Consider the following 24,184-nt stretch of genomic DNA (forward strand, 5'->3'; position numbering starts at 1 on the left):
GGTGGGTCCAGCCCCGACCTCATCAACAGCTGGAGGGTCCAGGTGTTGGTGGGTCTAATCCTGATTTCATCAACATCTGGATGGTCCAGGTATGGGTGGGTTTAGCCCTGACCTCATCAACAGCTGGAGGGTTCAGGTGTTGACAGGTTCAGCCCTGACCTCATCAACATCTGGACAACACAAATGTCCAGGTGTCCAACCCTGACCTCACCCAACACCTGCAGGACCCGCCCAGGTGTGGGAGCACCCTTGGCCGCCTTCCCGCTCATCCCAGCCCCTCATGCAAGGCCACCCCAGTGCCACCCCAGTGCCACCCTCGCTGTCACCCCCGTGCCACCCCGTGCCACCGGTGTCCCCCGCTTTGCTGACCTTGAAGCGGCGCGCCAGGAACTTGTTCTTCATCTCCAGGAAGTTGCCCTTGGAGGCCTCGCCCTTGAAGGGTTCGTTGATGACCCCGAAGGCGCCGTCGTTCTGGATGTCGGTCCAGCGCGCGTAGCCGTGGCTGCGCGCTAAGGATGCCACCTGTCACCGTGTCACCTTTGTCACCTGTGTCACCTGTCACCGTGTCACCTGTGTTACCGTGTCACCTGTGTCACCATGTCACCTGTGTCACCGTGCCACCTGTCACCTGTGTCACCTGTGTCACCCTGTCACCTGTGTCACCCTGTCACTGTGTCACCTGTGTCACCTGTGTCACCATGTCACCTGTGTCACCTGTGTCACCCTGTCACTGTGTCACCCTGTCACCATGTCACCATGGCACCATGTCACCCTATCACTGCACCATCACATCTCCCATACACAGCACACGGAGCCGTGGCTGCGCGCTAAGGATGCCACCTGTCACCGTGTCACCTTTGTCACCTGTGTCACCTTTGTCACCTGTCACTGTGTGACCATGTCACCTGTGTCACCGTGCCACTCTGTCACTGCATCATCACATCTCCCTGTCCCCAGTGTCCCCCGCATCCAGCACACCAACCATGGATGCCACCCTCTCCTGGCTGTCACCCACATTTGTCACCCTCTCCTGGCTGTCACCTTCACTGTGGTGTCACCCTCACTGTGCTGTCACTGTCCCCAGCCCAAGGACACCCTAATCCCCTGGTGACACCCCAATGCCCACAGTGACACCCCTGGTGACACCCCAAGGATACAGGACGATGCCAGCCAGCAGCCAGCAGCCGTGTCACCAGTGCCACCCTCACATCCATGTCACCCTCACTGTGCTGTCACTGTCCCCAGCCCAGGGACACCCCAAATCCCCTGGTGACACCCCTGGTGACACCCCAAGGATACAGGACGATGCCAGCCAGCAGCCAGTAGTCGTGGCGCCGGTGCCAGATCTCGTTGAGCTTCCCCGAGGAGATGGCGGCGCGCTCCTCGTTCTGCCACAGCGTGTGCAGCTCTGCAGGGAGGGGGCAGCGGGTCAGGGCTGTCCCCTGGTGTCCCCGGTGTCCCCTGGGTGTCCCCAGTGTCCCCTGGGTGTCCCCGTGCTCACCCGTGAAGCCGCCGTCGGCGATGTTGAACATGAACCGCGGCTTCTCGGCCTTGTCCTCGCGGCGCCCGTTGGGCCGCGGCTCCCGCTCGGCCTTGGGCTCCTCTGCGGGGAGCGGAACATTCGGGGGGTCAGGGACACATTTGGGGGGTCAGGGGGGCATTGGGGGGTCAGGGACAAATTTGGGGGGTCAGGGACACATTTGGGGGATCAGGGATGGGTTTGGGGTGTCAGGGATGGGTTTAGGGGGTCAAGGATGGGTTTGGGGGTCAGGGATAGGTTTGGGGTGTCAGGGATGGGTTTGGGGGTTCAGGGATGGGTTTGGGGGGCTCAGGGCACGTCTGACCCCCCCCTCGGTCCCCCCAAATCCCCCCAGCCCCAACAATAAACGAGACAAGGGGTGGGTTAAGCCCCGCCCCGACCAGGTTAGGCCACGCCTCTTTTTCTAAGCCCCGCCCAGTCCTCTTAGACCACACCCCTTCAAATAAGCACCACCCACTCGTGCTAGGCCACACCCCCTTCTGTGAAACACCGTCCTGTCTGTTTATTAGGACATGCCCCCTTTTATGAAGCCCCGCCCATCGTGGATCAGACCACGCCCCTTTCCCTTAAAGCCCCGCCCCCATTACCTCGTTTGGGGTCGGGGTCCCCCGGGCGCTCCTTGGGCTCCTCCTCCGGGGCCTTCTCGTCCCCCTTGTCCAGCCCCGGAACCTTCTCGGCCTCGGCACCTGCGGGGTTGGGGCTTTTGGGGCTTTTGGGCTTTTGGGGCTTTTGGGGTTTTTGGGGGTTTTTGAGGTTTTCAGGGGTTTTCAGGGGTTTTTGGGGGTTTTGGGGTTTTTGGGGGTTTTGGAGGTTTTGGGTTTTTTGGGATTTGGGGGTTTTGGGATTTTTGGGGGTTTGGAGATTTGGGGTTTTTGTAGTTTGGGGTTTTCCAGGGATTTGGGATTTTCAAGGGATTTGGGGTTTTTGGGGTTTGGGTTTTTGGGGTTTCCAGGATTTGGGGTTCCTGGGATTTGGGGTTTTTGGGAGTTTGGGGTTTTTGAGGGTTTGGGTTTCTGGGATTTGGGTTTCCCAGGATTTGGTGTTTCCAGGATTTGGGGTTTCTGGGATTTGGGGTTTTTGGGGGTTTGGGTTTCTGGGATTTGGGTTTCCCAGGATTTGGTGTTTCCAGGATTTGGGGTTTCTGGGATTTGGGGTTTTTGGGGGTTTGGGTTTCTGGGATTTGGGTTTCCCAGGATTTGGGGTTTCCAGGATTTGGGGTTTCTGGGATTTGGGGTTTTTGGCATTTCTGAGATTTGGGGTTTTTGGGGTTCCCGGGATTTGGGGTTTTTGGCATTAGGGATTTTGGGGGTTCCCAGGATTTGGGGTTTCCCGGGGGGTCTCACCTGGCCGCTCCTCACGGGCCGGGGGCCCTTCGGCCTCGGGGTCCCTGTGGCCGGGTCCCTCCTCCTCCTCCCCCTTGCGGGGCCCTTCGGCCTCGCTGCCATCGCCCGGCGACGGTGGCACCTCGGGGACAGGGGGCTGCGGGGACAGGAGGGGCTGTCACCCTCGGCGTCCCCATCCGTGGGGACATCGCCCCCCTGAGAGCGACACCAAGGGGGGACACGGGGACAGGGACAAGGACAGGAGGGTGGGGACAGCGTTGGGGACAGGGACAGCGCTGGGGACAGCGAGGACACAGCTGGGGACAGGGACAGGGACAAGGACAGGAGGGTGGGGACAGCGTTGGGGACAGGGACAGCGTTGGGGACAGGGACAGCGTTGGGGACAGCGAGGACACAGCTGGGGACACGGGGACGGGGACAAGGACAGGAGGGTGGGGACAGCGTTGGGGACAGGGACAGCGTTGGGGACAGGGACAGCGTTGGGGACAGCGAGGACACAGCTGGGGACAGGGATGGGACGGAGTTGGGGACAAGGAGAAGACGACTGGGACAGGGAGGCCGTGGTGGGGACAGGGACAGGGTTGGGGACAGTTGTGTCACTCACATCTGTCTCCATCTTCTCGGGGCCTTTGGGCTCTTTCTCGTCCCTGGTGTCACCCTCGTCCCTGTCCGGGGGTGGCCCTGGCCCGTCCCCGCGCTCGCTGGGCGCCGGCGTGGCTGGGGACAGGGGACGTCAGCACATGCTGTCCCCATCCTGTCCCCAGCCGTGTCCCCGTGTCCCCATCCCTGTCCCCGTGTCCCCATTCCTGTCCCCATCCCTGTCCCCATGTCCCCATTCCTGTCCCCAGCCATGTTCCCTGTCCCTCTGCCCCCATCCCTGTCCCCATCTTTGTCCCCATGTCCCCATCCCTGTCCCTGTGACCCCCCCATTGTGTCCCCATCCCTGTCCCCGTGGTGTCCCCGCCGTGGGTACCGGGTGTGGGGGGCGCGGGGCTGGGGGGGCCGCTCTGCTCGGGGCTGGGGGGTCCGGTCTTGGCGGGGGAGGAGGCGCGGGACGAGCGCTTGGAGTCGGCGCTGGGCTCGGGGGCCAGCTCGGGCAGGGACCAGCGCCCGTTGATGTGCTCGAACTCCTGCACCTGCACAGGGGACGTGGAGGGGTCAGGGGATCCCAAAAACCCTGAAAATCCATCCCAAAAACCCCAAAAACCCCAAAAAATCCCACCCCAAAACCATCAAAATCCACCCCTAAAACCTGCCCCAAAAAGGGACCCTAAAACACCCCCAGGGCCCGGCTCGGGCAGGGAGCAGCGCCCGTTGATGAGCTCAAACTCCTGCACCTGCCCAGGGGACACAACAGGGGGAGGTCAAAAACCCCAAAAACCCTAAGAACCCCAAAAAGCCACCCCAAAAACCTGCCCAAGGAACCCCAGGTGTCCAGGCTGTTCCCAGGCTGTCCCCAGGTGTGTCCCCAGGTGTCCCTGCGTGTCCCAGGGCTGTCCCAGCCTGTCCCCAGGTGTGTCCCCAGGCATTCAGGCTGTCCCAGGTGTGTCCCCAGCTACTCAGCCTGTCCCCAGCCTGTCCCCAGGTGCTCAGGCCTGTCCCCAGGGCTGTCCCAGGTGTGTCCCCAGGTGTCCCCAGGTACCTTTTCCTTGACAAGGGACATGACTCCGATGGGGGTCAGCGCCTGCTGCTGGCTCAGCCCCTCCCCGTGTTCAGGCTGGGCTGTCCCCAGCCTGTCCCTGGGTGTCCCTGGGTGTCCCAGGTGTCCCCAGCCTGTCCCCAGCCTGTCCCCAGGTGTCCCCAGCCTGTCCCCAGGTGTCCCTGGGTGTCCCAGGTGTCCCCAGCCTGTCCCTGGGTGTCCCAGGTGTCCCCAGCCTGTCCCCAGCCTGTCCCCAGGTGTCCCAGGTACCTTTTTCTTGACGAGGGACATGACTCCGATGCGGGTCAGCACCTGCTGCCGGCTCAGCCCCTCCCTGGGGACGCCGTCCGCGAAGGTCTCGGAGCCGTCGGCGCCCGGCTCGCACAGGTGGCGCATGAACAGGGACACGTAGGCCCTGGGGACAGGGACAGCAGGAACAGGGACAGCATGAACAGGGACACGTAGGCCCTGGGGACAGCAGGAACAGGGGACACGTAGGCCCTGGGGACAGCATTCAGGGCCACTGCTGGGCCACCAACCCCGGGGACACTGCCACCCCTAGGCCACCACTCCATGGCCACTGCCACCAACCCTGTGCCACCACCGCCTGAGCCACTGCCACCGCCTGAGCCACTGCCACCAACTGAGCCACCACCCCTGATTGTGCCGCTGACACTGCCCGTGCCCCTGCCTGTGCCACCTGCGCCACCATGCCCACACACCCTGCCCCAAGGTCACTGTCCCCACAGACCCTGTCCCCAGTGTCCCCACAGTCCCCAGTGTCCCCAGTGTCCCCAGTGTCCCCACAGTCCCCAGTGTCCCCAGTGTCCCCAATGTCCCCAGTGTCCCCAGTGTCCCCAGTGTCCCCACAGTCCCCAATGTCCCCAGTGTCCCCACAGTCCCCAGTGTCCCCAGTGTCCCCAGTGTCCCTGCCGTCCCCGCACCATCAGCCCGTCCCCTCGTCACGGCGCCCGTGGGGGCTGTGCCGGGGTCATGGCAGGGACCAGGGACCTGCCACCGCTCTGGCGTCCCCTGGGCCACACCCGGCCCCCCGAGGGGGACACGGGGACATCGGGGGTGGCTTTGTGTCGGGCTGAGGGGGACACGGCCTCGTCCGGGCCCCAGGAACACCGACAGGGACAGCGCTCGGCTGAGTAAGGGCTCATCATGTGGCACGGGGACAGCGGCGACATTGGAGACATTGGGGACATCAGGGACATTGGGGACATTGAGGGGCATTGGGCACATTGGGGACATTGGGGACATTGGGGACATCGGAGACATTGGGAACACTGGAGACATTGGGGACATTTGGGACATGGGACAATTGAGGGCACAGGGACATTGGGGACATTGGGGACATTGGGGACATCAGGGACATTGGAGACATCAGGGACATTGGGGACACTGGGGACATTGGGGACATTGGGGACATCGAGGGGCATTGGGCACATTGGGGACACTGGGGGACATTGGGGGACAATGGAGGGCACAGGGCCACACAGGAAGATGAGGGGACACGGGGACAATAAGGACATGGGGATGAAAGGACGCAGAGGACATGGGGACAACATGAGGACATGGGGACACACGGACACCTCACTACCCTGCCACCACCTGTCCCCCTGACGCCACCGCCTGTCCCCAGTGCCACCACCCGGTGTCAACCCTTGTCCCCAGTGCCACCACCTGTCCCTGACATCACCTGTCCTCGATGCCATCGGCCCAGTGCCACCACCCGTCCCTGATGCCACCACCCGTCCTTGACGCCACCTTTCCCCCATAGATCCTGTGGTCTCCGCAGTGCCACCACCCCTCCCCGGTGTCCCCAGGTGTGTCCCCAGGTGCGTCCCCTTTGTCACCTACTTGAACTCCTTCTCGGTTTTGCCCCGCAGGTCCCTCACGAGCCACTGGGACGTGAAGGCGTCCTGGGGGGGCATCCCCCAGCGCATGACAGCGTTGAGGAAAGCCTTGCGCTGCCTCGTGTTGAACCCCAGCACCTGGGGACACATCGGGGGCATCGGGGACATTGAGGGGACATTGGGGGCATTGGGGACATCGGGGACATCGGGGGCATTGGGGGCATTGGGGACATTGGGGACATTGGGGCCACTGGGGGCATTGGGGACATCAGGGGCATTGGGGACAATGGGGGCATCGGGGACATTGGGGGCATTGGGGGCATCAGGGACATTGGGGGCACTGGGGACATCGAGGGGCATTGGGCACATTGAGGACATTGGTGACACTGGGGACATCGGGGTCATCGGGGACATTGGGGACATCAGGGGCAACAGAGGGTCAGGGGGACATTGGGGACATTGAGGACATTGAGGACACTGGGGACACATTGGGGACACATTGGGGACATCAAGGGGACACTGGGGACATTGGCTGTGCAGAGTCCCCCCCATGCCTTGTCCCCAGACGTGGGCACAGTGGGCTCCAGGTGACCCCTGACCCTCTGATTTGGGGACCCAGGTGCTGAGGGGTCACTCAGGTGTCTGAGCCCCATGTGGAGGTGACCCAGGTGTCCCCAGGGGTGTCCCCAGGCTCCCGGGAATGTCCCCAAGCCCCCCAGGGGTGTCCCCAGGGTGTCCCCAGGGTGTCCCCAGGTGTCCCCAGTGTCCCCCCCTCACCTCGATGTTGCCGCCCACCCGGGCCAGCAGTGGGGGGAGGGGTTTGTCCTTCTCGTTCCGCAGCTGCCGCTTGGACTGACGCCGGCCTGGGGGAGGGGAGGGGTCAGCAACCCCCCCCATGGCACCCTGACCCCCCCCATGGCACCCTGACCCCTCCCAATGGCACCCTGACCCCACCCTGGGGACACCCTGACCCCCCCAATGGCACCCTGACCCCCCCTTAGGGACACCCTGACCCCCCCCATGGCACCCTGACCCCCCCCACAATGGCACCCTGACCCCCCCCATGGCACCCTGACCCCACCTTGGGGACACCCTGACCTCCTTAGGGACACCCTGACCCCCCCCATGGCACCCTGACCCCCCCCATGGCACCCTGACCTCCTTAGGGACACCCTGACCCCCCCAATGGCCACCGTGACCCCACCCATGGCACCCTGACCCCACCCATGGCACCCTGACCTCCTTAGGGACACCCTGACCCCCCCAATGGCCACCGTGACCCCACCCATGGCACCCTGACCCCACCCATGGCACCCTGACCCCACCTTGGGGACACCCTGACCCCCCCATGGCATCCTGACACCCCCAATGGCCACCATGACCCCACCCCATGGCACCCTGACCCCACCCATGGCACCCTGATCCCACCTTGAGGACACCCTGACCCCCCCATGGCACCCTGACCCTACCTTGGGGACACCCTGACCCCCCCATGGCACCCTGAGCCCCCCCTTGGTGACACTGTGACCCCCTTAGGGACACCCTGAGCCATCTTGGGCCACCCCAAATGCCCCAGGACCTCTGACCCCCCCTTGGGGACACTCTGACCCCACTTGGAGGCACCCAGACCCCCTTTAGTGACACCCAGACCCCTTTGGGGACACCCTGCCCCCCTTGGGGACACCCAGACCCCTTTGGGGACACCCTGTCCCCCCAGGGTCCCTCACCCTCGGGCCGCTCGTCGAAGTCCTCGTCCTCCTCCTCGGAGCCCACCGAGTACTCGGACTGGTTGTCTGGGGGACACGGTGGGGACACTCAGTGACAGCCCGGTGCCATCCCAGCGTCCCAGTGCCACCCCAGTCTGTCCCAGTGTGTCCCAGTGTGTCCCAGTGTGTCCCAGTGCCACCCCAGTCTGTCCCAGTGTGTCCCAGTGTGTCCCAGTGCCACCCCAGTCTGTCCCAGTGTGTCCCAGTGCCATCTCAGTGTGTCCCAGTCCATCCCAGTGCCCACCTTGGTCCTCCTGGGCGGCGGCGTTGTAGTTGACCTGGGCTTGCCCTTGCCTGGGTTCCATCCCAGTTTGTCCCAATGCTATCCCAGTGTATCCCAGTGTGTCCCAGTCCCTCCCAGTGTGTCCCAGTGCCATCCCAGTGTGTCCCAGTGCCATCCCAGTGTGTCCCAGTCCCTCCCAGTGTGTCCCAGTGCCATCCCAGTGCCCACCTTGTTCCTCCTGGGCGGCGTCGTTGTAGTTGCCCTGCTTGCGCACGCGCTTGCCCTTGCCCAGGTTCCATCCCAGTCTGTCCCAATGCTATCCCAGTGTATCCCAGTGTGTCCCAGTCCATCCCAGTCCCTCCCAGTCCCTCCCAGTGCCCACCTTGGTCCTCCTGGGCGGCGTCGTTGTAGTTGACCTGCTTGCGCACGCGCTTGCCCTTGCCCAGGTTCCTGGCCAGGTCCTCCTGCTGCTGCTCGTAGTGGTGCCTCAGCAGCTTCTCCCAGTAGTCGGGGTCCACGTTCTCCTCCTGCTTGATGATCTCCCGCTCGATCTCCTCGATCTGCCGGACACTCGGGGTCACTCGGGGTCACCCGGGGTCACCCGGGGTCACCCGGGGTCAGTGCCATGTCGGTCAGCGCTGGGGATGGTGTGCCCAGCTCTGGTGTCCCTGTCCTTGGTGTCTCCAGCATCATCAGCATCATCATCTCCATCATCCTCATCATCATCATCCCCATCTCCATCATCCTCATCATCATCATCCGCATCCCCATCATCATCCTTATCCTCATCATCATCCCCATCTCCATCATCATCCTTATCCTCATCATCATCTCCACCTCCATCATCATCATCATCCCCATCTCCATCATCATCCTTATCCTCATCATCTCCACCTCCATCATCATCATCATCTCCATCTCCATCATCATCCTCATCATCTCCATCTCCACTGTTCCCATCTTCATCATTTTCATCATCTTCATCTCCACTGTCTCCATCATCTCCATCCTCTCCAGTCCTCAACTCCATCATCCCACTGTCCCCATCTCATTGTCCCCAGTCCCACTGTCCCCATCTCATTGTCCCCATCCCATTGTCCCCATCCCATTGTCCCCAGTCCCACTGTCCCAATCCCATTGTCCCCAATCTCCTTGTCCCCATCCCATTGTCCCCATCTCACTGTCCCCAATCTCCTTGTCCCCATCTCATTGTCCCCATCCCATTGTCCCCATCCCATTGTCCCCATCTCACTGTCCCCAATCCCACTGACCCCAATCCCATTGTCCCCTCCCATTGTCCCCATCACTTCCCTCTCCACCATCTCCAATGTCCCCACGTCCTTCACCCACCCAACATCTCTCCATCCCCACCACGCCCACGTCCCCCAGTGTCCCTCCATGTCCCCCCAGTGTCCCCCCAGTGTCCCCATTGTCCCCACAGTGTCCCCAGCACACCTTGTCCTCCTCCCTGACGACGTACTGGGCCACCTTGAAGGAGCTCAGGTACTCGTTCATGTTCTGCACGTCGGCGTCGTCGGTGGCGTCCTGGTTGCGGTCCAGCAGCCGCGCGATGGCCTCGTTGTCGTAGTGGATGACGCTGCTGTCCTCCTCCTTGTTGTCCCCTGCGTGTGGCCACGCCGTGTCACGCGTGCTGAGACACGGCCGGACACGGCCACGCGTGCTGAGACACGGCCGGACACAGCCACGCGTGCTGGGACACGTGGGGACGCGCTCCAAGGTGATGTGACACGGCTTTGTCACACCCCAACATGGCTTGACATGGCCCCATGTGGCTTTGTCACTTCTCAAGGTGATGTGACACGGCTTTGTCACACCCCAACTTGGCCCAACACGGCCCAGTCCAGCCCAACACGGCCCAGTCCAGCCCAACACAGCCCAGTCCAACCCAACACAGCCCAGTCCAACCCAGCACGGCCCAGTCCAGCCCAACACGGCCCAGTCCAACCCAACACGGCCCAACACAGCCCAGTCCAACCCAACACAGCCCAGTCCAACCCAGCACGGCCCAGTCCAGCCCAACACGGCCCAGTCCAACCCAACACGGCCCAACACAGCCCAGTCCAACCCAACACAGCCCAGTCCAACCCAGCACGGCCCAGTCCAGCCCAACACGGCCCAGTCCAGCCCAATACGGCCCAGTCCAACCCAACACAGCCCAGTCCACCCCATCCCATTATCCCACCCCATCAATCCCATCCCATCCCACCCCACCGATCCCACCCCACCTCATTATCCCATCCCATCCCATCCCACCCCACCCCATCGATCCCACCCCGCCCCACCCCATGCCCACCCTCGTTCTCGTCCTTGAAGAGCTCCTCGGTGCCGAACTTGAGGATGTCGTCGAGCTCCTGCTTGGACATGGAGCCGGCCTTGGAGCCCAGCCCCGGGCGCACCACCAGGTGCGTCAGCATCATCTTGCGCTTGGCCACCTGCGTGATCCGCTCCTCCACCGAGGCCCGCGTCACGAAGCGGTAAATCATCACCTTGTTGGCCTGGCCGATGCGGTGAGCCCGGCTGAAGGCCTGAGAGGGAGGGGACAGGTCAGGGACAGCGTGGGGACAGCGTGGGGACAGCGTGGGGACACACCAGGGGCATGACAGATGGGATGGGGACACACCAGAGACACCCCAGGGACATGAGGGGACAGCCTGGCCCATGGGGTGAGCCCGGCTGAACGCCTACAGGGACGGGGACACTGTCCAGGTGCCCAGTGATGGCATTACACAGGTGCCAGTGCCCAGGTGTGTGACAGTGCCCAGGTGCCAGTGCCCGGGTGTGTGACATGGGCCAGGTGCCAGTGCCCAGGTGTGTGACAGTGTCCAGGTGCCAGCACCCAGGTGTGTGACACTGCCCAGGTGCCAGTGCCCAGGTGTGTGACAGTGCCCAGGTGCCAGTGCCCGGGTGCCCACCTGGATGTCGTTGTGGGGGTTCCAGTCCGAGTCAAAGATCACCACCGTGTCGGCCGTTGCCAGGTTGATGCCGAGGCCCCCGGCCCGCGTCGACAGCAGGAAACAGAACTGCTGCGCCCCCGGCGCTGCCCCCCCGGCGTCAGTGACGGACCCAAAACACCCCAAATTCACCCCAAAATCACCCCAAAACCACCCCCCCAGTGCTACCCCGCCAGCATCAGTGACGGATCCAAAATACCCCAAATTCACCCCAAAAACACCCCAAAACCACCTGAATTCCTCAGGACACCTCAACTCCCCCTGTCCCCATGCCTGTCCCTGTCCCCATCCCTGTCCCTGTCCCCTGTCCCCATCCCTGTCCCTGTCGCCATCCCTGTCCCCATCCCTGTCCCCTGTCCCCTGTCCCCTGTCCCCGTCCCTGTCCCTGTCCCCATCCTTGTCCCCTGTCCCTGTCCCTGTCCCCATCCCTGTCCCTGTCATTGTCCCCATCCCTGTCCCCATCCCTGTCCCCATCCCTGTCCCCATCCTTGTCCCCTGTCCCTGTCCCTGTCCCCATCCCTGTCCCTGTCATTGTCCCCATCCCTGTCCCCATCCCTGTCCCCATCCCTGTCCCCATCCCTGTCCCTGTCCCCTGTCACCATCCCTGTCCCCATCCCTGTCCCCATCCCCTGTCCCTGTCCCCTCTGTCCCCGTCCCTGTCCCCATCCCTGTCCCCATCCCTGTCCCTGTCCCCATCCCCATCCCTGTCCCCATCCCCGTCCCTGTCCCCATCCCTGTCCCTGTCCCCATCCCCGTCTCTGTCCCCTCTGTCCCCGTCCCTGTCCCCTGTCCCTACCGTTGAAGCGGTCGATGGCCTCCTGCCGCAGGGCCCCGGTGATGCCGCCGTCGATGCGCTCGTACTTGTAGCCCTCGTAGTCCAGGAAATCCTCCAGCAGGTCCAGCATCTTCGTCATCTGTGAGCACTGGTCAGACTGGGAGGCACTGGGAGGGACTGGGAGGGACTGGGAGGGACTGGGAGGCACTGGGAGGCACTGGGAGGGACTGGGAGAGACTGCAGACTCTGTACTGGGCACACTGGGAGGCACTGGGAGGGACTGGGAGAGCCCATACTGGGCAGACTGGGGGGATTTGGGGTATTTTGGGGTCCCACCTGGGAGAAGATGAGCACGCGGTGGTTCTGGGGGGATTTTGGGTATTTCAGGGATATTTTGGGGCAGTTTTGTGGTGCTTGGGGTCCCACCTGGGAGAAGATGAGCACGCGGTGGTTCTGGGGGGATTTTGGGTGGTTTTGAGGATATTTTGGGATATTTTGGGGTGTTTTGGGGTCCCACCTGGGAGAAGATGAGCACGCGGTGGTTCTGGGGGTGGTTTTGGGGATATTTTGGGATATTTTGGGGTGGTTTTGGGGTCCCACCTGGGAGAAGATGAGCACGCGGTGGTTCTGGGGGTGGTTTTGGGGATATTTTGGGATATTTTGGGGTGGTTTTGGGGTCCCACCTGGGAGAAGATGAGCACGCGGTGGTTCTGCTCCTTCAGCTTGCGCAGCATCTTCTGCAGCAGCAGCAGCTTCCCCGAGGCCTTGATCAGGGCCCCGCCCTCGTAGGCGCCACTCGGCAGCTTCGGGGACTCCTGGGGACAGGGACACCGCCAGGTCACCCACGGGGACACTGCCAGGTCACCATGGGGACACTGCCAGGTCACCCATGGGGACACCGCCAGGTCACCCATGGGGACATCACCCACGGGGACACTGCCAGGTCACCCACGGGGACACTGCCAGGTCACCCACAGGGACACCGCCAGGTCACCCATGGGGACACCGCCAGGTCACCCATGGGGACATCACCCATGGGGACACTGCCAGGTCACCATGGGGACACCACCCATGGGGACACTGCCAGGTCACCCATGGGGACATCACCCATGGGGACACCGCCAGGTCACCCATGGGGACATCACCCATGGGGACACTGCCAGGTCACCCACAGGGACAGGTGTCCCCCCATGATCTCCATGTCCCCTGCTCCTCCACCCCATGTCCCTCTGTCCTTGCCGTGTCACTCCAACCCCTTCTTGTCCCCACATCCCTCCATGTCCGTCCCCATGTCCCCTCCCTGTCCCCATGTCCCCCCATGTCCTCTCCTTGTCCCCACTGTCCCTGGTATCCCTGTGTCCCTGGTGTCCCCGTGTCCCCCCACGTCCCCGCTGTCCCCCCCACGTCCCCGGTGTCCCCATGTCCCCACTGTCCCTGTTGTCTCCGTGTCCCTGGTGTCCCTGTGTCCCCTCACACCCCCCAATGCCCCCCCCACGTCCCCGCTGTCCCCATGTCCCCACTGTCCCCGATGTCCCCATGTCCCCACTGTCCCCGATGTCCCCATGTCCCCACTGTCCCCGGAGTCCCCATGTCCCCACTGTCCCTGGTGTCCCCACTGTCCCTGGTGTCCCCGTGTCCCCCCACACCCCCCGGTGCCCCCCCACGTCCCCGCTGTCCCCATGTCCCCACCATGGCAGCCACGGGGAACAGGTAGGGGTGGTTGCAGCACTTCTTGAGGTCCATCATGATGTTGAGCAGCGACACCTGGTTCCCCCCGCCCCGCGAGTTGAGCGCCTCGAAGTTCCTCGTCAGGATGTACTTGTAGTACTTCCTGCGGGGACAGCGGTGCCACCGGCCGCTCTGGGGACACCACGGTGGCCCTGGCAGGGCCGGGGACAGTCCCTGGGGCAGGGGACAGGGGGACGGGGCCCTACTTCTGCATGGGGCTGAGCTCCACGCGCACGATCAGCTCCGTCTTGGCCGGCATGTTCTTGAAGACGTCGGCCTTGAGGCGCCGCAGCATGTGGGGGCCCAGCAGGTCGTGGAGCTTCTTGATCTGGTCCTCCTTGGAGATGTCGGCAAACTCCTCCAGGAAGCCCTCCAGGTTACTGGGGACACGGGGACACGGACAGTGAGGGGACACGGCAACATGGGGACATGGTCAGTGAGGGGACATGGGGACATGGTCAGTGAGGGGACAGGGGGACACAGAGACAGGGTCAGCGTGGGGACATGGAGGAACTCCTCCAGGTTACTGGGGACACGGGGACACGGACAGTGAGGGGACACGGCAACATGGGGACATGGTCAGTGAGGGGACATGGGGACACAGAGACAGGGTCAGCGTGGGGACATGGAGGAACTCCTCCAGGTTACTGGGGACACGGGGACACGGACAGTGAGGGGACAGGGGGACAGGGACAGTGAGGGGACACGGGGACACAAGGGACAGTGAGAGGACAGGGGGACACAGGAAGCCCTCCAGGTTACTGGGGACACGGGGACAGGGACAGTGTGGGGACATGGGGACACGGTCAGTGAGGGGACACGGAGGGGACACAGGGACAGGGACAGTGAGGGGACGTGGAGGGGACACAGGAAGGGACACGGGTGACACAGGGGGTGACATGGGGGGTGACATCGGTGACACAGGAGGGGACAGGTGACACAGGAAGGGACAGGTGACACAGGAGGTGACACAGGGGGTGACACAGGGGGTGACACAGGGGACGCACTTGAAGCGCTCGGGGGTCAGGAAGTTGAGCAGGTGGAACAGCTCCTCCAGGTTGTTCTGCAGCGGGGTCCCCGTCAGCAGCAGCTTGTGCTCGATCTTGTACCCGTTCAGCACCCGGAAAAACTGCGGGGACACGGCCTCAGACACCCCAAAACCGCCTGGGCACCCCCAGATAGAGCAGGGGAGCCCCAAAACGCACCTGGGCATCCCAAAATACACCCGGGCACCCCTGATCCACCCCTCAGACACCCCAAAACCACCTGGGCACCCCCAGACACACCTGGGGCACCCCAAAATGAACCTGGGCATCCCAAAATACACCTGGGCACCCCCAGACACACCTGGGGCGCCCCAAAACCACCTGGGGCGCCCCAAAACGCACCTGGGGCATCCCAAAATACACCTGAGCACCCCAAAACCACCTGGGGCATCCCAAAATGCACCTGGGGCACCCCTGATCCACCCCTCAGACACCCCAAAACCACCTGGGCACCCCCAGACACACCTGGGGCGCCCCAAAACCCACCTGGGGCACCCCAAAACACAGCAGGGACACCCCTGACATTCACCTGGGGCACCCTCAGGGACCCTAAAATCAGGGATCCCCAGGTTTTGGGGTGCCTCCCACTCACACCCCCAGCTTGTGGGGTGCCCCCCAGCCCCTTGGATGGTTTTTGGGGTTCCCCCAGCCCCATGCCCGGGTTTTGGGGTGCCCCCCAGCCCCATGCCCGGTTTTTGGGGTGCCCCCAGCCCCATGCCTGGTTTTTGGGGTGCCCCCAGCCCCATGGATGGGTTTTGGGGTTCCCCCAGCCCCACGCCCGGGTTTTGGGGTGCCCCCCACCTTGGACTGGTTGTTCTTGAGCCTGTGGGCCTCGTCCACCACCAGGCAGGTACCCAACAATCCCCATCCACACCTCGGGGTTTTGGGGTCCCATCCCCAGGTTTTGGGGTGCCCCCAGCCCCACGCCCGGGTTTTGGGGTGCCCCCTGCCCCATGGATGGTTTTTGGGGTGCCCCCAGCCCCATGCCCGGTTTTTGGGGTGCCCCCAGCCCCACGCCCGGGTTTTGGGGTGCCCCCAGGCCCATGGATGGTTTTTGGGGTTCCCCCAGCCCCATGGATGGTTTTTGGGGTGCCCCCAGCCCCATGGATGGGTTTTGTGGTGCCCCCTGCCCCATGGATGGTTTTTGGGGTGCCCCCAGCCCCATGCCCGGTTTTTGGGGTGCCCCCAGCCCCATGCCTGGTTTTTGGGGTGCCCCCAGCCCCATGGATGGTTTTTGGGGTGCCCCCAGCCCCATGCCCGGTTTTTGGGGTGCCCCCAGCCCCACGCCCGGGTTTTGGGGTGCCCCCCACCTTGCTCTGGTTGTTCTTGAGCCGGTGGGCCTCGTCCACCACCAGGCAGGCCCAGCGGATGGAGCCCAGCGCCGCCTGGTCGATGGTGATGAGCTCGTAGGACGTGAGCAGAACGTGGAACTTCACCTGGGCCTCGCGCTGCGGGCACGGGCACGGGCTCAGGGGGACCCCGAGATGGGGCACGGACACACAGGGAGCCCCCAAACAGGGCACGGCCCCATAGGGGACCCCAAAAGGTGGAAAAATCCCCACCCAGAATGCCAAAATATGGAAAAGCCCCATCCAGAACCCCAAAACGGGGCACAGCCCCAAAGGGAACCCCAAAAGGTGGAAAAATCCTATCCAGAACCCTCAAACCTCACCCAGAACCCCCCAAACCTCACCCAGAACCCCAAAACATGGGAAAACCTCACCCAGAACCCCCCAAACCTCACCCAGAACAGCCCAAACCTGACCCAGAACCCCAAAAACCCCCCAAACCCCCCAAAACCCATCCAGAACCCCAAAACCCCATCCAGAACCCCCCAAACCCATCCAGAACCCCCCAAACCTCACCCAGAACCCCCCAAACCTCACCCAGAACCCCAAAAACCCCACCCAGAACCCCAAAACATGGAAAAACCCCACCCAGAACCCTCAGAACCCCACCCAGAACCCCAAAAACCCTTCCAGAACCCCCAGAATCCTGCACAGCACCCCAAAACATGGAAAAACCCACCCAGAACCCCCCAAACCTCACCCAGAACCCCAAAAACCCATCCAGAACCCCAAAAACCCACCCAGAACCCCAAAACATGGAAAACTCCATCCTGGACCCCAAGGTGACCCAAGTGTCCAGGTGCCACCCCAGGTGCCACCCGCAGCTGTCCAGGTGCCACCCGCAGCTGTCCAGGTGCCACCCCACTGTCCCCCAGATGTCCAGGTGCCACTCAGGTGCCACCTGCAGGTGTCCAGGTGCCACCCCCAGCAGTCCAGGTGCCACCCCAGTGTCCCCCGCAGGTGTCCAGGTGCCACCCCAGGTGCCACCCGCGGGTGTCCCAGGTGTCCCCAGGCCTCACCTTCATCTTGAAGGCCTTCTTGCCGCCCTTCATGGCGTTGTCGTCGAAGGAGAACTCGTTCTCGCGGATGATGGCCCTGCTGTCCTTGTCCCCCGTGTAGGTGACAACGTAGAAGGCCGGGGCCCACATCTGGAACTCGCGCTCCCAGTTGATGATGGTGGAGAGCGGCGCGCTGACGAGGAACGGGCCCTTGGTGTGGCCCTGGGGGACACTGTGTCACATGGGGACACGCCCTGGGGACACTGTGTCACACCATGGGGACAGGGGACAGGCCCTGGGGACACTGTGTCACACCATGGGGACACGCCCTGGGGACACTGTGTCACACCATGGGGACAGCCCTGGGGACACTGTGTCACATGGGGACAGCCCTGGGGACACTGTGTCACACCACGGGGACAGGGGACAGCCCTGGGGACACTGTGTCACACCATGGGGACAGGGGACAGCCCTGGGGACACTGTGTCACACCATGGGGACAGGCCCTGGGGACACTGTGTCACATGGGGACAGCCCTGGGGACACTGTGTCACACCATGGGGACAGGGGACAGGCCCTGGGGACACTGTGTCACACCACGGGGACAGGGGACAGCCCTGGGGACACTGTGTCACACCATGGGGACAGCCCTGGGGACACTGTGTCACACCATGGGGACAGGGGACAGCCCTGGGGACACTGTGTCACATGGGGACACGTCCTGGGGACACTGTGTCACACCATGGGGACAGGGGACAGGCCCTGGGGACACTGTGTCACACCACGGGGACAGCCCTGGGGACACTGTGTCACACCATGGGGACAGGGGACACGCCCTGGGGACACTGTGTCACACCACGGGGACAGGGGACAGCCCTGGGGACACTGTGTCACACCATGGGGACAGGGGACAGCCCTGGGGACACTGTGTCACACCACGGGGACACAGGAACGGGTACTGGGGGTGGCCCTGGGGGACCTCGGAGGGGGCCACACGTGTCCCCAGTGAGTGACCCCAGTGACCACGAGTGACCCCAGGCCCACATGGATGACCCCAGTGACCACATGGATGACCCCAGGCCCACATGGATGACCCTAATGACCACATGAGTGACGCCAGTGACCACATGGATGACCCCAGGCCCACATGAGTGACCCCAGGCCCACGTGGGTGACCCCAGTGACCAGGCAGGTGCCCTCACAGGTGCCCCGCGGGTGCCCTCACCTCCTTGTAGAGCGAGTAGAGGAAGACGATGGTCTGGATGGTCTTGCCCAGCCCCATCTCGTCGGCCAGGATGGTGTCGGTGCTCTGCGCCCACGAGAAGCGCAGCCAGTTCAGCCCCTCCAGCTGGTACAGGTGCAGCGTCCCCCCCGTGGCCGTGATGAAGCGCGGCTGCGTCTCGTACTTCACCGTGGGCTGCGGGGACACGGCTGTCACCGGGGGGGACACGCCACCACGGACACCCCCACGGGGATGGAGGGGGCAGGGGGATCAGGTGTGTGACAGGAACTGGGTTTGGGGGGACACGGCTGTCACCGGGGGGGACACGCCACCACGGACACCCCCACGGGGATGGAGGGGTCAGGGGGATCAGGGGAACCGGGTTTGGGGGGACACGGCTGTCACCGGAGGGGACACGCCACCCACAGCATCCCCATGGGGACTGGAGGGGTCAGGGGGATCAGGTGTGTGACAGGAACTGGGTTTGGGGGGACACGCCACCCACAACATCCCCGCGGGGATGGAGGTGCCACAGGGCTCAGGTGTGTCAGGAGGACCAGGTTTGGGGGGGAACTCAGGGCACCCCAAAAACCCCCATGGGGGCTGAAGGTGTCACAGGGCTCAGGTGTGTAATGGGAACCAGGTTTGGGGGGGATTCAGGGGTTCAGGACACCCCAAAAACCCCCATGGGGCTGGAGGTGCCAGAGGGCTCAGGTGGGCTCAGGGGAACCAGGTTTGGGGGGGATTCAGGTGTCCGGGAATGTCCCCAAAGGCTCCCCCAGTTTTTGGGGTGCCCAGCTTTGGGGTGCCTGGGTTTTTGGGGTGCCCAGGTGTCCAGGAGTGTCCCCAAAGGCTGCCCCAGGTTTTGGGGTGCCCAGGTTTGTGCTACTCAGTTTTTGGAGTCCTCAGTTTTTGGGATGCCCGGGTTGAGGGTCCCCAGTTTTTGTGCTACCCAGTTTTTGGGGTGCCCAGTTTTGGCGGTCCCCAGTTTTTGTGCTATCCCGTTTTTGGGGTGCCCAGTTTTGGGGTGCCCGGGTTGAGGGTCCCCAGTTTTTGGGGTGCCCATGTGTCTGGGAATGTCCTCAAAGCCTCTCCCAGTTTTTGGGGTCCCCAGTTTTTGGGGTGCCCAGGTTTGGGGTCCCCACTTTTGGAGGTCCCCACTTTTGGGGGTCCCCAGTTTTTGGGGTCACTCACGTCGTTGGTGGGTGAGTCGGGGGGCCCCTCCCCTGGCGTCTCCTTCTTCTTCTTCTTGTAACGGCGGGGCTGGGCCGGGTCCTCCCCCATGAACACCTCCCTGGGGACACCGGGGGACACCGGGGGACACGAGGGGACATCAGGGGACACCTTGTAACCCCCGTGTCCCTCCCAGTGTCCCCTCAGTGTCCCCAGTGTCCCTCACCGGTGTTTCCGGTATGCACATCCCTGTATCCCCCATATCTCCCCAGTGTCCCCAGTGTCCCCAATGTCCCTCCCAGTGTCCCCAGTGTCCCTCACCGGTGTTTCCAGTATGCACATCCCTGTATCCCCCCCATATCCTCCCAGTGTCCCCAGTGTCCCCAGTGTCCCTCACCGGTGTTTCCAGTACGCACATCCCTGTAACCCCAGTGTCCCCTCAGTGTCCCCAGTGTCCCCAGTGTCCCCAGTGTCCCTCACCGGTGTTTCCAGTACGCACATCCCTGTATCCCCCCTATCCCCCCAGTGTCCCCAGTGTCCCCAGTGTCCCCAGTGTCCCCAGTGTCCCTCCCAGTGTCCCCAGTGTCCCCAGTGTCCCTCACCGGTGTTTCCAGTATGCACATCCCTGTATCCCCCATTTCCCCCGATGTCCTCAGTGTCCCCAATGGCCCTCCCAGTGTCCCCAGTGTCCCTCACCGGTGTTTCCAGTACGCACATCCCTGTATCCCCCCTATCCCCCCGATGTCCCCCCAGTGTCCCCAGTGTCCCCAGTGTCCCTCACCGGTGTTTCCAGTACGCCAGCTTGTGCAGGTCGTAGTCGGGGATGGGCATCTCGTCCTCCTCCCAGGTGGCCTGGTCGTAGGGCAGGTCCCGCCACTTCACCAGGTAGTGGTACTGCCCCTTCCGGTCCACGCTGCGCGGCACCGCGTCACCCGGGGCACGGGGACAGTGGGGACAGCACGGGGACACGCAGGGCACCGCGTCACCCGGGGCACGGGGACAGTGGGGACACCACGGGGACAGCACGGGGACACCCAGGGCACCGCGTCACCCGGGGCACGGGGACAGCGGGGACAGCACGGGGACAGCACGGGGACACCCAGGGCACCGCGTCACCCGGGGCACGGGGACAGTGGGCCCAGCACGGGGACACCCAGGGCACCGCGTCACCCGGGGCACGGGGACAGTGGGCACAGCACGGGGACACCATGGGGACACGCAGGGCACCGCGTCACCCGGGGCACGGGGACAGCGGGGACAGCACGGGGACACGCAGGGCACCGCGTCACCCGGGGCACGGGGACAGCGGGGACACCACGGGGACACGCAGGGCACCGCGTCACCCGGGGCACGGGGACACCATGGGGACAGCACGGGGACAGCACGGGGACAGCCAGGGCACCGCGTCACCCGGGGCACGGGGACAGCACGGGGACACCAAGGGACAGGGGGGACACAGCAGGGACAGCCAGGGCACCGCGTCACCCAGGGCACGGGGACAGTGGGGACACTGCAGGGACAGCATGGGGACAGTGGGGACACAGCAGGGACAGCCAGGGCACCGCGTCACCCAGGGCACGGGGACAGTGGGGACACAGCAGGGACAGCAGGGACAAAGGGCACCCAAGGGCAGTGGGGGACAATGGGCACCCAGGGGACAATGGGGACAATGGGCACCCAGGGGACAATGGAACGGTGGTGACACCAGGCACCCAAGGACGTGTGGCACCATGGGGACATCAGGCACCCAGGGGACACCCATGGGGACAACTGAGTGTCCCCAAGGGCATGGGGCACCCATGGGTGACACCGGGCACCCCCAGGGACACCCACGGGGACAGCCAGCAGCAGTGAGGGACCCAGCAGGGACTGTCAGTGCCACCAGGGTGTGCGTGACAGCAGGGGACTGAAAGGGACACAAGTGCCACCAGGGGTCAGCAGGGACAGGGACAATGGGGTCACCTGGGGACACAGAGGGGACACGGGGACAGGACACAGGGACAGGACATGGGGACAGGACACGGGGTCACCTGGGGACACGGAGGGGACATGGGGACAGCTGGGGACACGGAATGCAAATGAGGCCACTTGGGGACAGAGTCACACGGAGGGGTCACTTGGGGACAGGGACACATGGAGGGGACACGGGGTCACGTGAGGACACGGAGGGGACACGGGGTCACTCAGGGACAGGGACACATGGAGGGGACATCGGGGACAGTGCCTGGTGACACAGGGGTGCCCGGAATGTCCCCATGGGTGCCACCGACGTCCCCAAACCCCCCCTCGGCCACTCTCCTCACCTATCCTGCTGTCCCCTGTCCTCTGGGGATCTGGGGGTGCCCCAGGCGGATCTGGGGTGCCCTGGGGGATATTTGGGGGTGCTCTGGATGGGATTTGGGGTGCCCTGGGGGGATATTTGGGGTGCCCTGGGGGATATTTGGGGGTGCCCTGGGGGGGATATTTGGGTGCCCTGGATGATGTTTGGGGGTGCCCTGGGGGGGATATTTGGGGTGCCCTGGGGGATAATTTTGGGGTGCCCACCTGTGGTTGATGATGCGGTGCACCGTCATCCACTCGGGTTTGGTGCCATAGTGGTAGAAACACCCCAGGGGGATTTGGGGGTGCCCTGGGGGGGATATTTGGGGTGCCCTGGGTGGATATTTGGGGTGCCCTGGATGATGTTTGGGGGTGCCCTGGGGGGGATATTTGGGGTGCCCTGGGGGGATAATTTGGGGTGCCCTGGGGGGGATATTTTGAGCTGCCCAGGGGAGATATTTGGGGTGCCCTGGGTGGATATTTTGGGGGTGCCCTGGGGGATATTTTGGGGGTGCCTGGGGGGGATATTTGGGGTGCCCTGGATGATGTTTGGGGGTGCCCTGGGGGGGATATTTGGGGTGCCCTGGGGGGATATTTGGGGTGCCCAGGGGGATATTTTGGGGTGCCCTGGGGGATATTTTGGGGGGCCCACCTGTGGTTGATGATGCGGTGCACCGTCATCCACTCGGGTTTGATGCCGTAGCGGTAGAATCGCTCCTCCATGCCCCCGAAAAGGGGGTCCCCCCCCGCCCCCCGTTTCTCGCTCTTGGGGTCGTCGTCCCCGGAGCCGTAGTCCAGGGGAGGGGGCTCGTCCATGTCGTTCTTGCGCTGGTAGTTGCGGTACATCACCAGGTGGAAGATCTCCAGCTGCGCCCCGAAACCAAAGGGGACACCCCAAAGTTAGAGAGGACACCCCAAAGTTAGAGGGGACACCCCAAAGTTAAAGGGGCACGGCTCAAAGTTAGAGGGGACACCCCAAAATTAAAGGGAATAACCCAAAGTTAAAGGGGATCATCCCAAAATTAGACAGAGCATCCCAAAGTTAGAGGGGACACCCTAAAGTTGGAGGGGAAAACCTCAGAGTTAGAGGGGACACCCCAAAATTAGGGAGAATCACCCCAAAGTTAAAGGGAATCATCCCAAAATTAGACAGAGCATCCCAAAATTAGAGGGGACACCTCAAAGTTAGAGGGGACACCCCAAAGTTGAAGGGAATCATCCCAAAATTAGAGCATCCCAAAATTAGGGGGGACACCCCAAAGTTAGCGGGGATCACCCCAAAATTAGGGAGAATCACCCCAAAGTTGAAGGGAATCATCCCGAAATTAGAGCATCCCAAAGTTAGGGGGGACACCCCAAAGTTGGAGAGGAACATCCCAAAATTAAAGCATCCCAAAGTTAGAGAGGGCATCCCAAAGCTAAGTGTGGAATCCCCCCCATATTTTGGGGTGTTCCTCCCAGGATTTTGGGGTCCCCCCCGATGTTTTGGGGTGCTCCCTGATGCAGGAGCAGTGCCAGTAGGGCAGCCCCACCCATGCTGAGCCCCACGATGCTGAGCCCTGCCAGGTGCCCAGGTGTTCCCCCCAGGATTTTGGGGTATCCCCCCCATATTTTGGGGTATCCCCCCAGGATTTTGGGGTCCCCCCCGATGTTTTGGGGTGCTCCTTGATGCAGGAGCAGTGCCAGTAGGGCAGCCCCACCCCATGCTGAGCCCCAGGATGCTGAGTCCCCCCAGGTGCCCAGGTGTTCCCCCAGGATTTTGGGGTATCCCCCCAGGATTTTGGGGTTCCCCCCCGATGTTTTGGTGTGCCCCAGGTGTACCTGCAGCTCCTTGATCCAGGAGCAGTGCCAGTAGGACAGCCCCACCCACTTGACGAAGAACTCTCGCTCCGAGCGGCCCTGCAGGGCCTGGGGGGGCCCCTCCTGGGCCTGGGGGGCCCCGGGTGGGGCCACGGGGGCGGGGGGCTCCCCCCAGCGCCAGTAGAGGATCTTCTGTACACGGCCCTTCAGCACGGGGCACTGCGGGGACAGGGGACACTGCTGGGGACACTGCTGGGGACATTGGTGTCCCTGGGAGCTCACAGTGTCCCCATGTCCTCAATGGCCCCCCCACAGGATCTTCTGTACACGGCCCTTCAGCACGGGGCACTGCGGGGACAGGGGACACTGCTGGGGACATTGGGGACATCGAGGGGAGGGGGGCAGAGGGCTGTGCCCTGAGGTGGGCTC

General features: G+C 63.5%; 1 protein-coding gene across 1 annotated transcript in view; it reads right to left on the reverse strand.

Moving 5' to 3' along the window:
* CHD3 (chromodomain helicase DNA binding protein 3) overlaps positions 1-24,184 on the reverse strand; it is a 41,780-nt gene that overhangs the window by 4,548 nt on the left and 13,048 nt on the right. Inside the window, exons 10-36 of the mRNA XM_066570222.1 lie at positions 23,777-23,974; positions 22,608-22,822; positions 20,418-20,549; positions 19,658-19,757; positions 18,467-18,658; positions 17,263-17,463; positions 16,205-16,342; positions 14,856-14,977; positions 14,055-14,228; positions 13,810-13,951; positions 12,804-12,935; positions 12,142-12,259; positions 11,307-11,431; positions 10,688-10,919; positions 9,829-9,995; positions 8,756-8,933; positions 8,112-8,177; positions 7,162-7,247; positions 6,389-6,522; positions 4,793-4,937; positions 3,857-4,019; positions 3,488-3,600; positions 2,884-3,019; positions 2,128-2,226; positions 1,502-1,603; positions 1,300-1,408; positions 370-502 (exon numbers count right to left, since the gene is read on the reverse strand). Of these exons, the coding sequence (XP_066426319.1) occupies positions 370-502; positions 1,300-1,408; positions 1,502-1,603; positions 2,128-2,226; positions 2,884-3,019; positions 3,488-3,600; positions 3,857-4,019; positions 4,793-4,937; positions 6,389-6,522; positions 7,162-7,247; positions 8,112-8,177; positions 8,756-8,933; positions 9,829-9,995; positions 10,688-10,919; positions 11,307-11,431; positions 12,142-12,259; positions 12,804-12,935; positions 13,810-13,951; positions 14,055-14,228; positions 14,856-14,977; positions 16,205-16,342; positions 17,263-17,463; positions 18,467-18,658; positions 19,658-19,757; positions 20,418-20,549; positions 22,608-22,822; positions 23,777-23,974 (3,852 nt within the window). The remainder of the gene's footprint in view (positions 1-369; positions 503-1,299; positions 1,409-1,501; positions 1,604-2,127; positions 2,227-2,883; positions 3,020-3,487; positions 3,601-3,856; positions 4,020-4,792; positions 4,938-6,388; positions 6,523-7,161; positions 7,248-8,111; positions 8,178-8,755; positions 8,934-9,828; positions 9,996-10,687; positions 10,920-11,306; positions 11,432-12,141; positions 12,260-12,803; positions 12,936-13,809; positions 13,952-14,054; positions 14,229-14,855; positions 14,978-16,204; positions 16,343-17,262; positions 17,464-18,466; positions 18,659-19,657; positions 19,758-20,417; positions 20,550-22,607; positions 22,823-23,776; positions 23,975-24,184) is intronic.

The sequence above is a fragment of the Molothrus aeneus genome, unplaced genomic scaffold, assembly GCF_037042795.1.
Source record: "Molothrus aeneus isolate 106 unplaced genomic scaffold, BPBGC_Maene_1.0 scaffold_30, whole genome shotgun sequence".
NCBI classification, from domain to species: Eukaryota; Metazoa; Chordata; class Aves; order Passeriformes; family Icteridae; genus Molothrus; species Molothrus aeneus.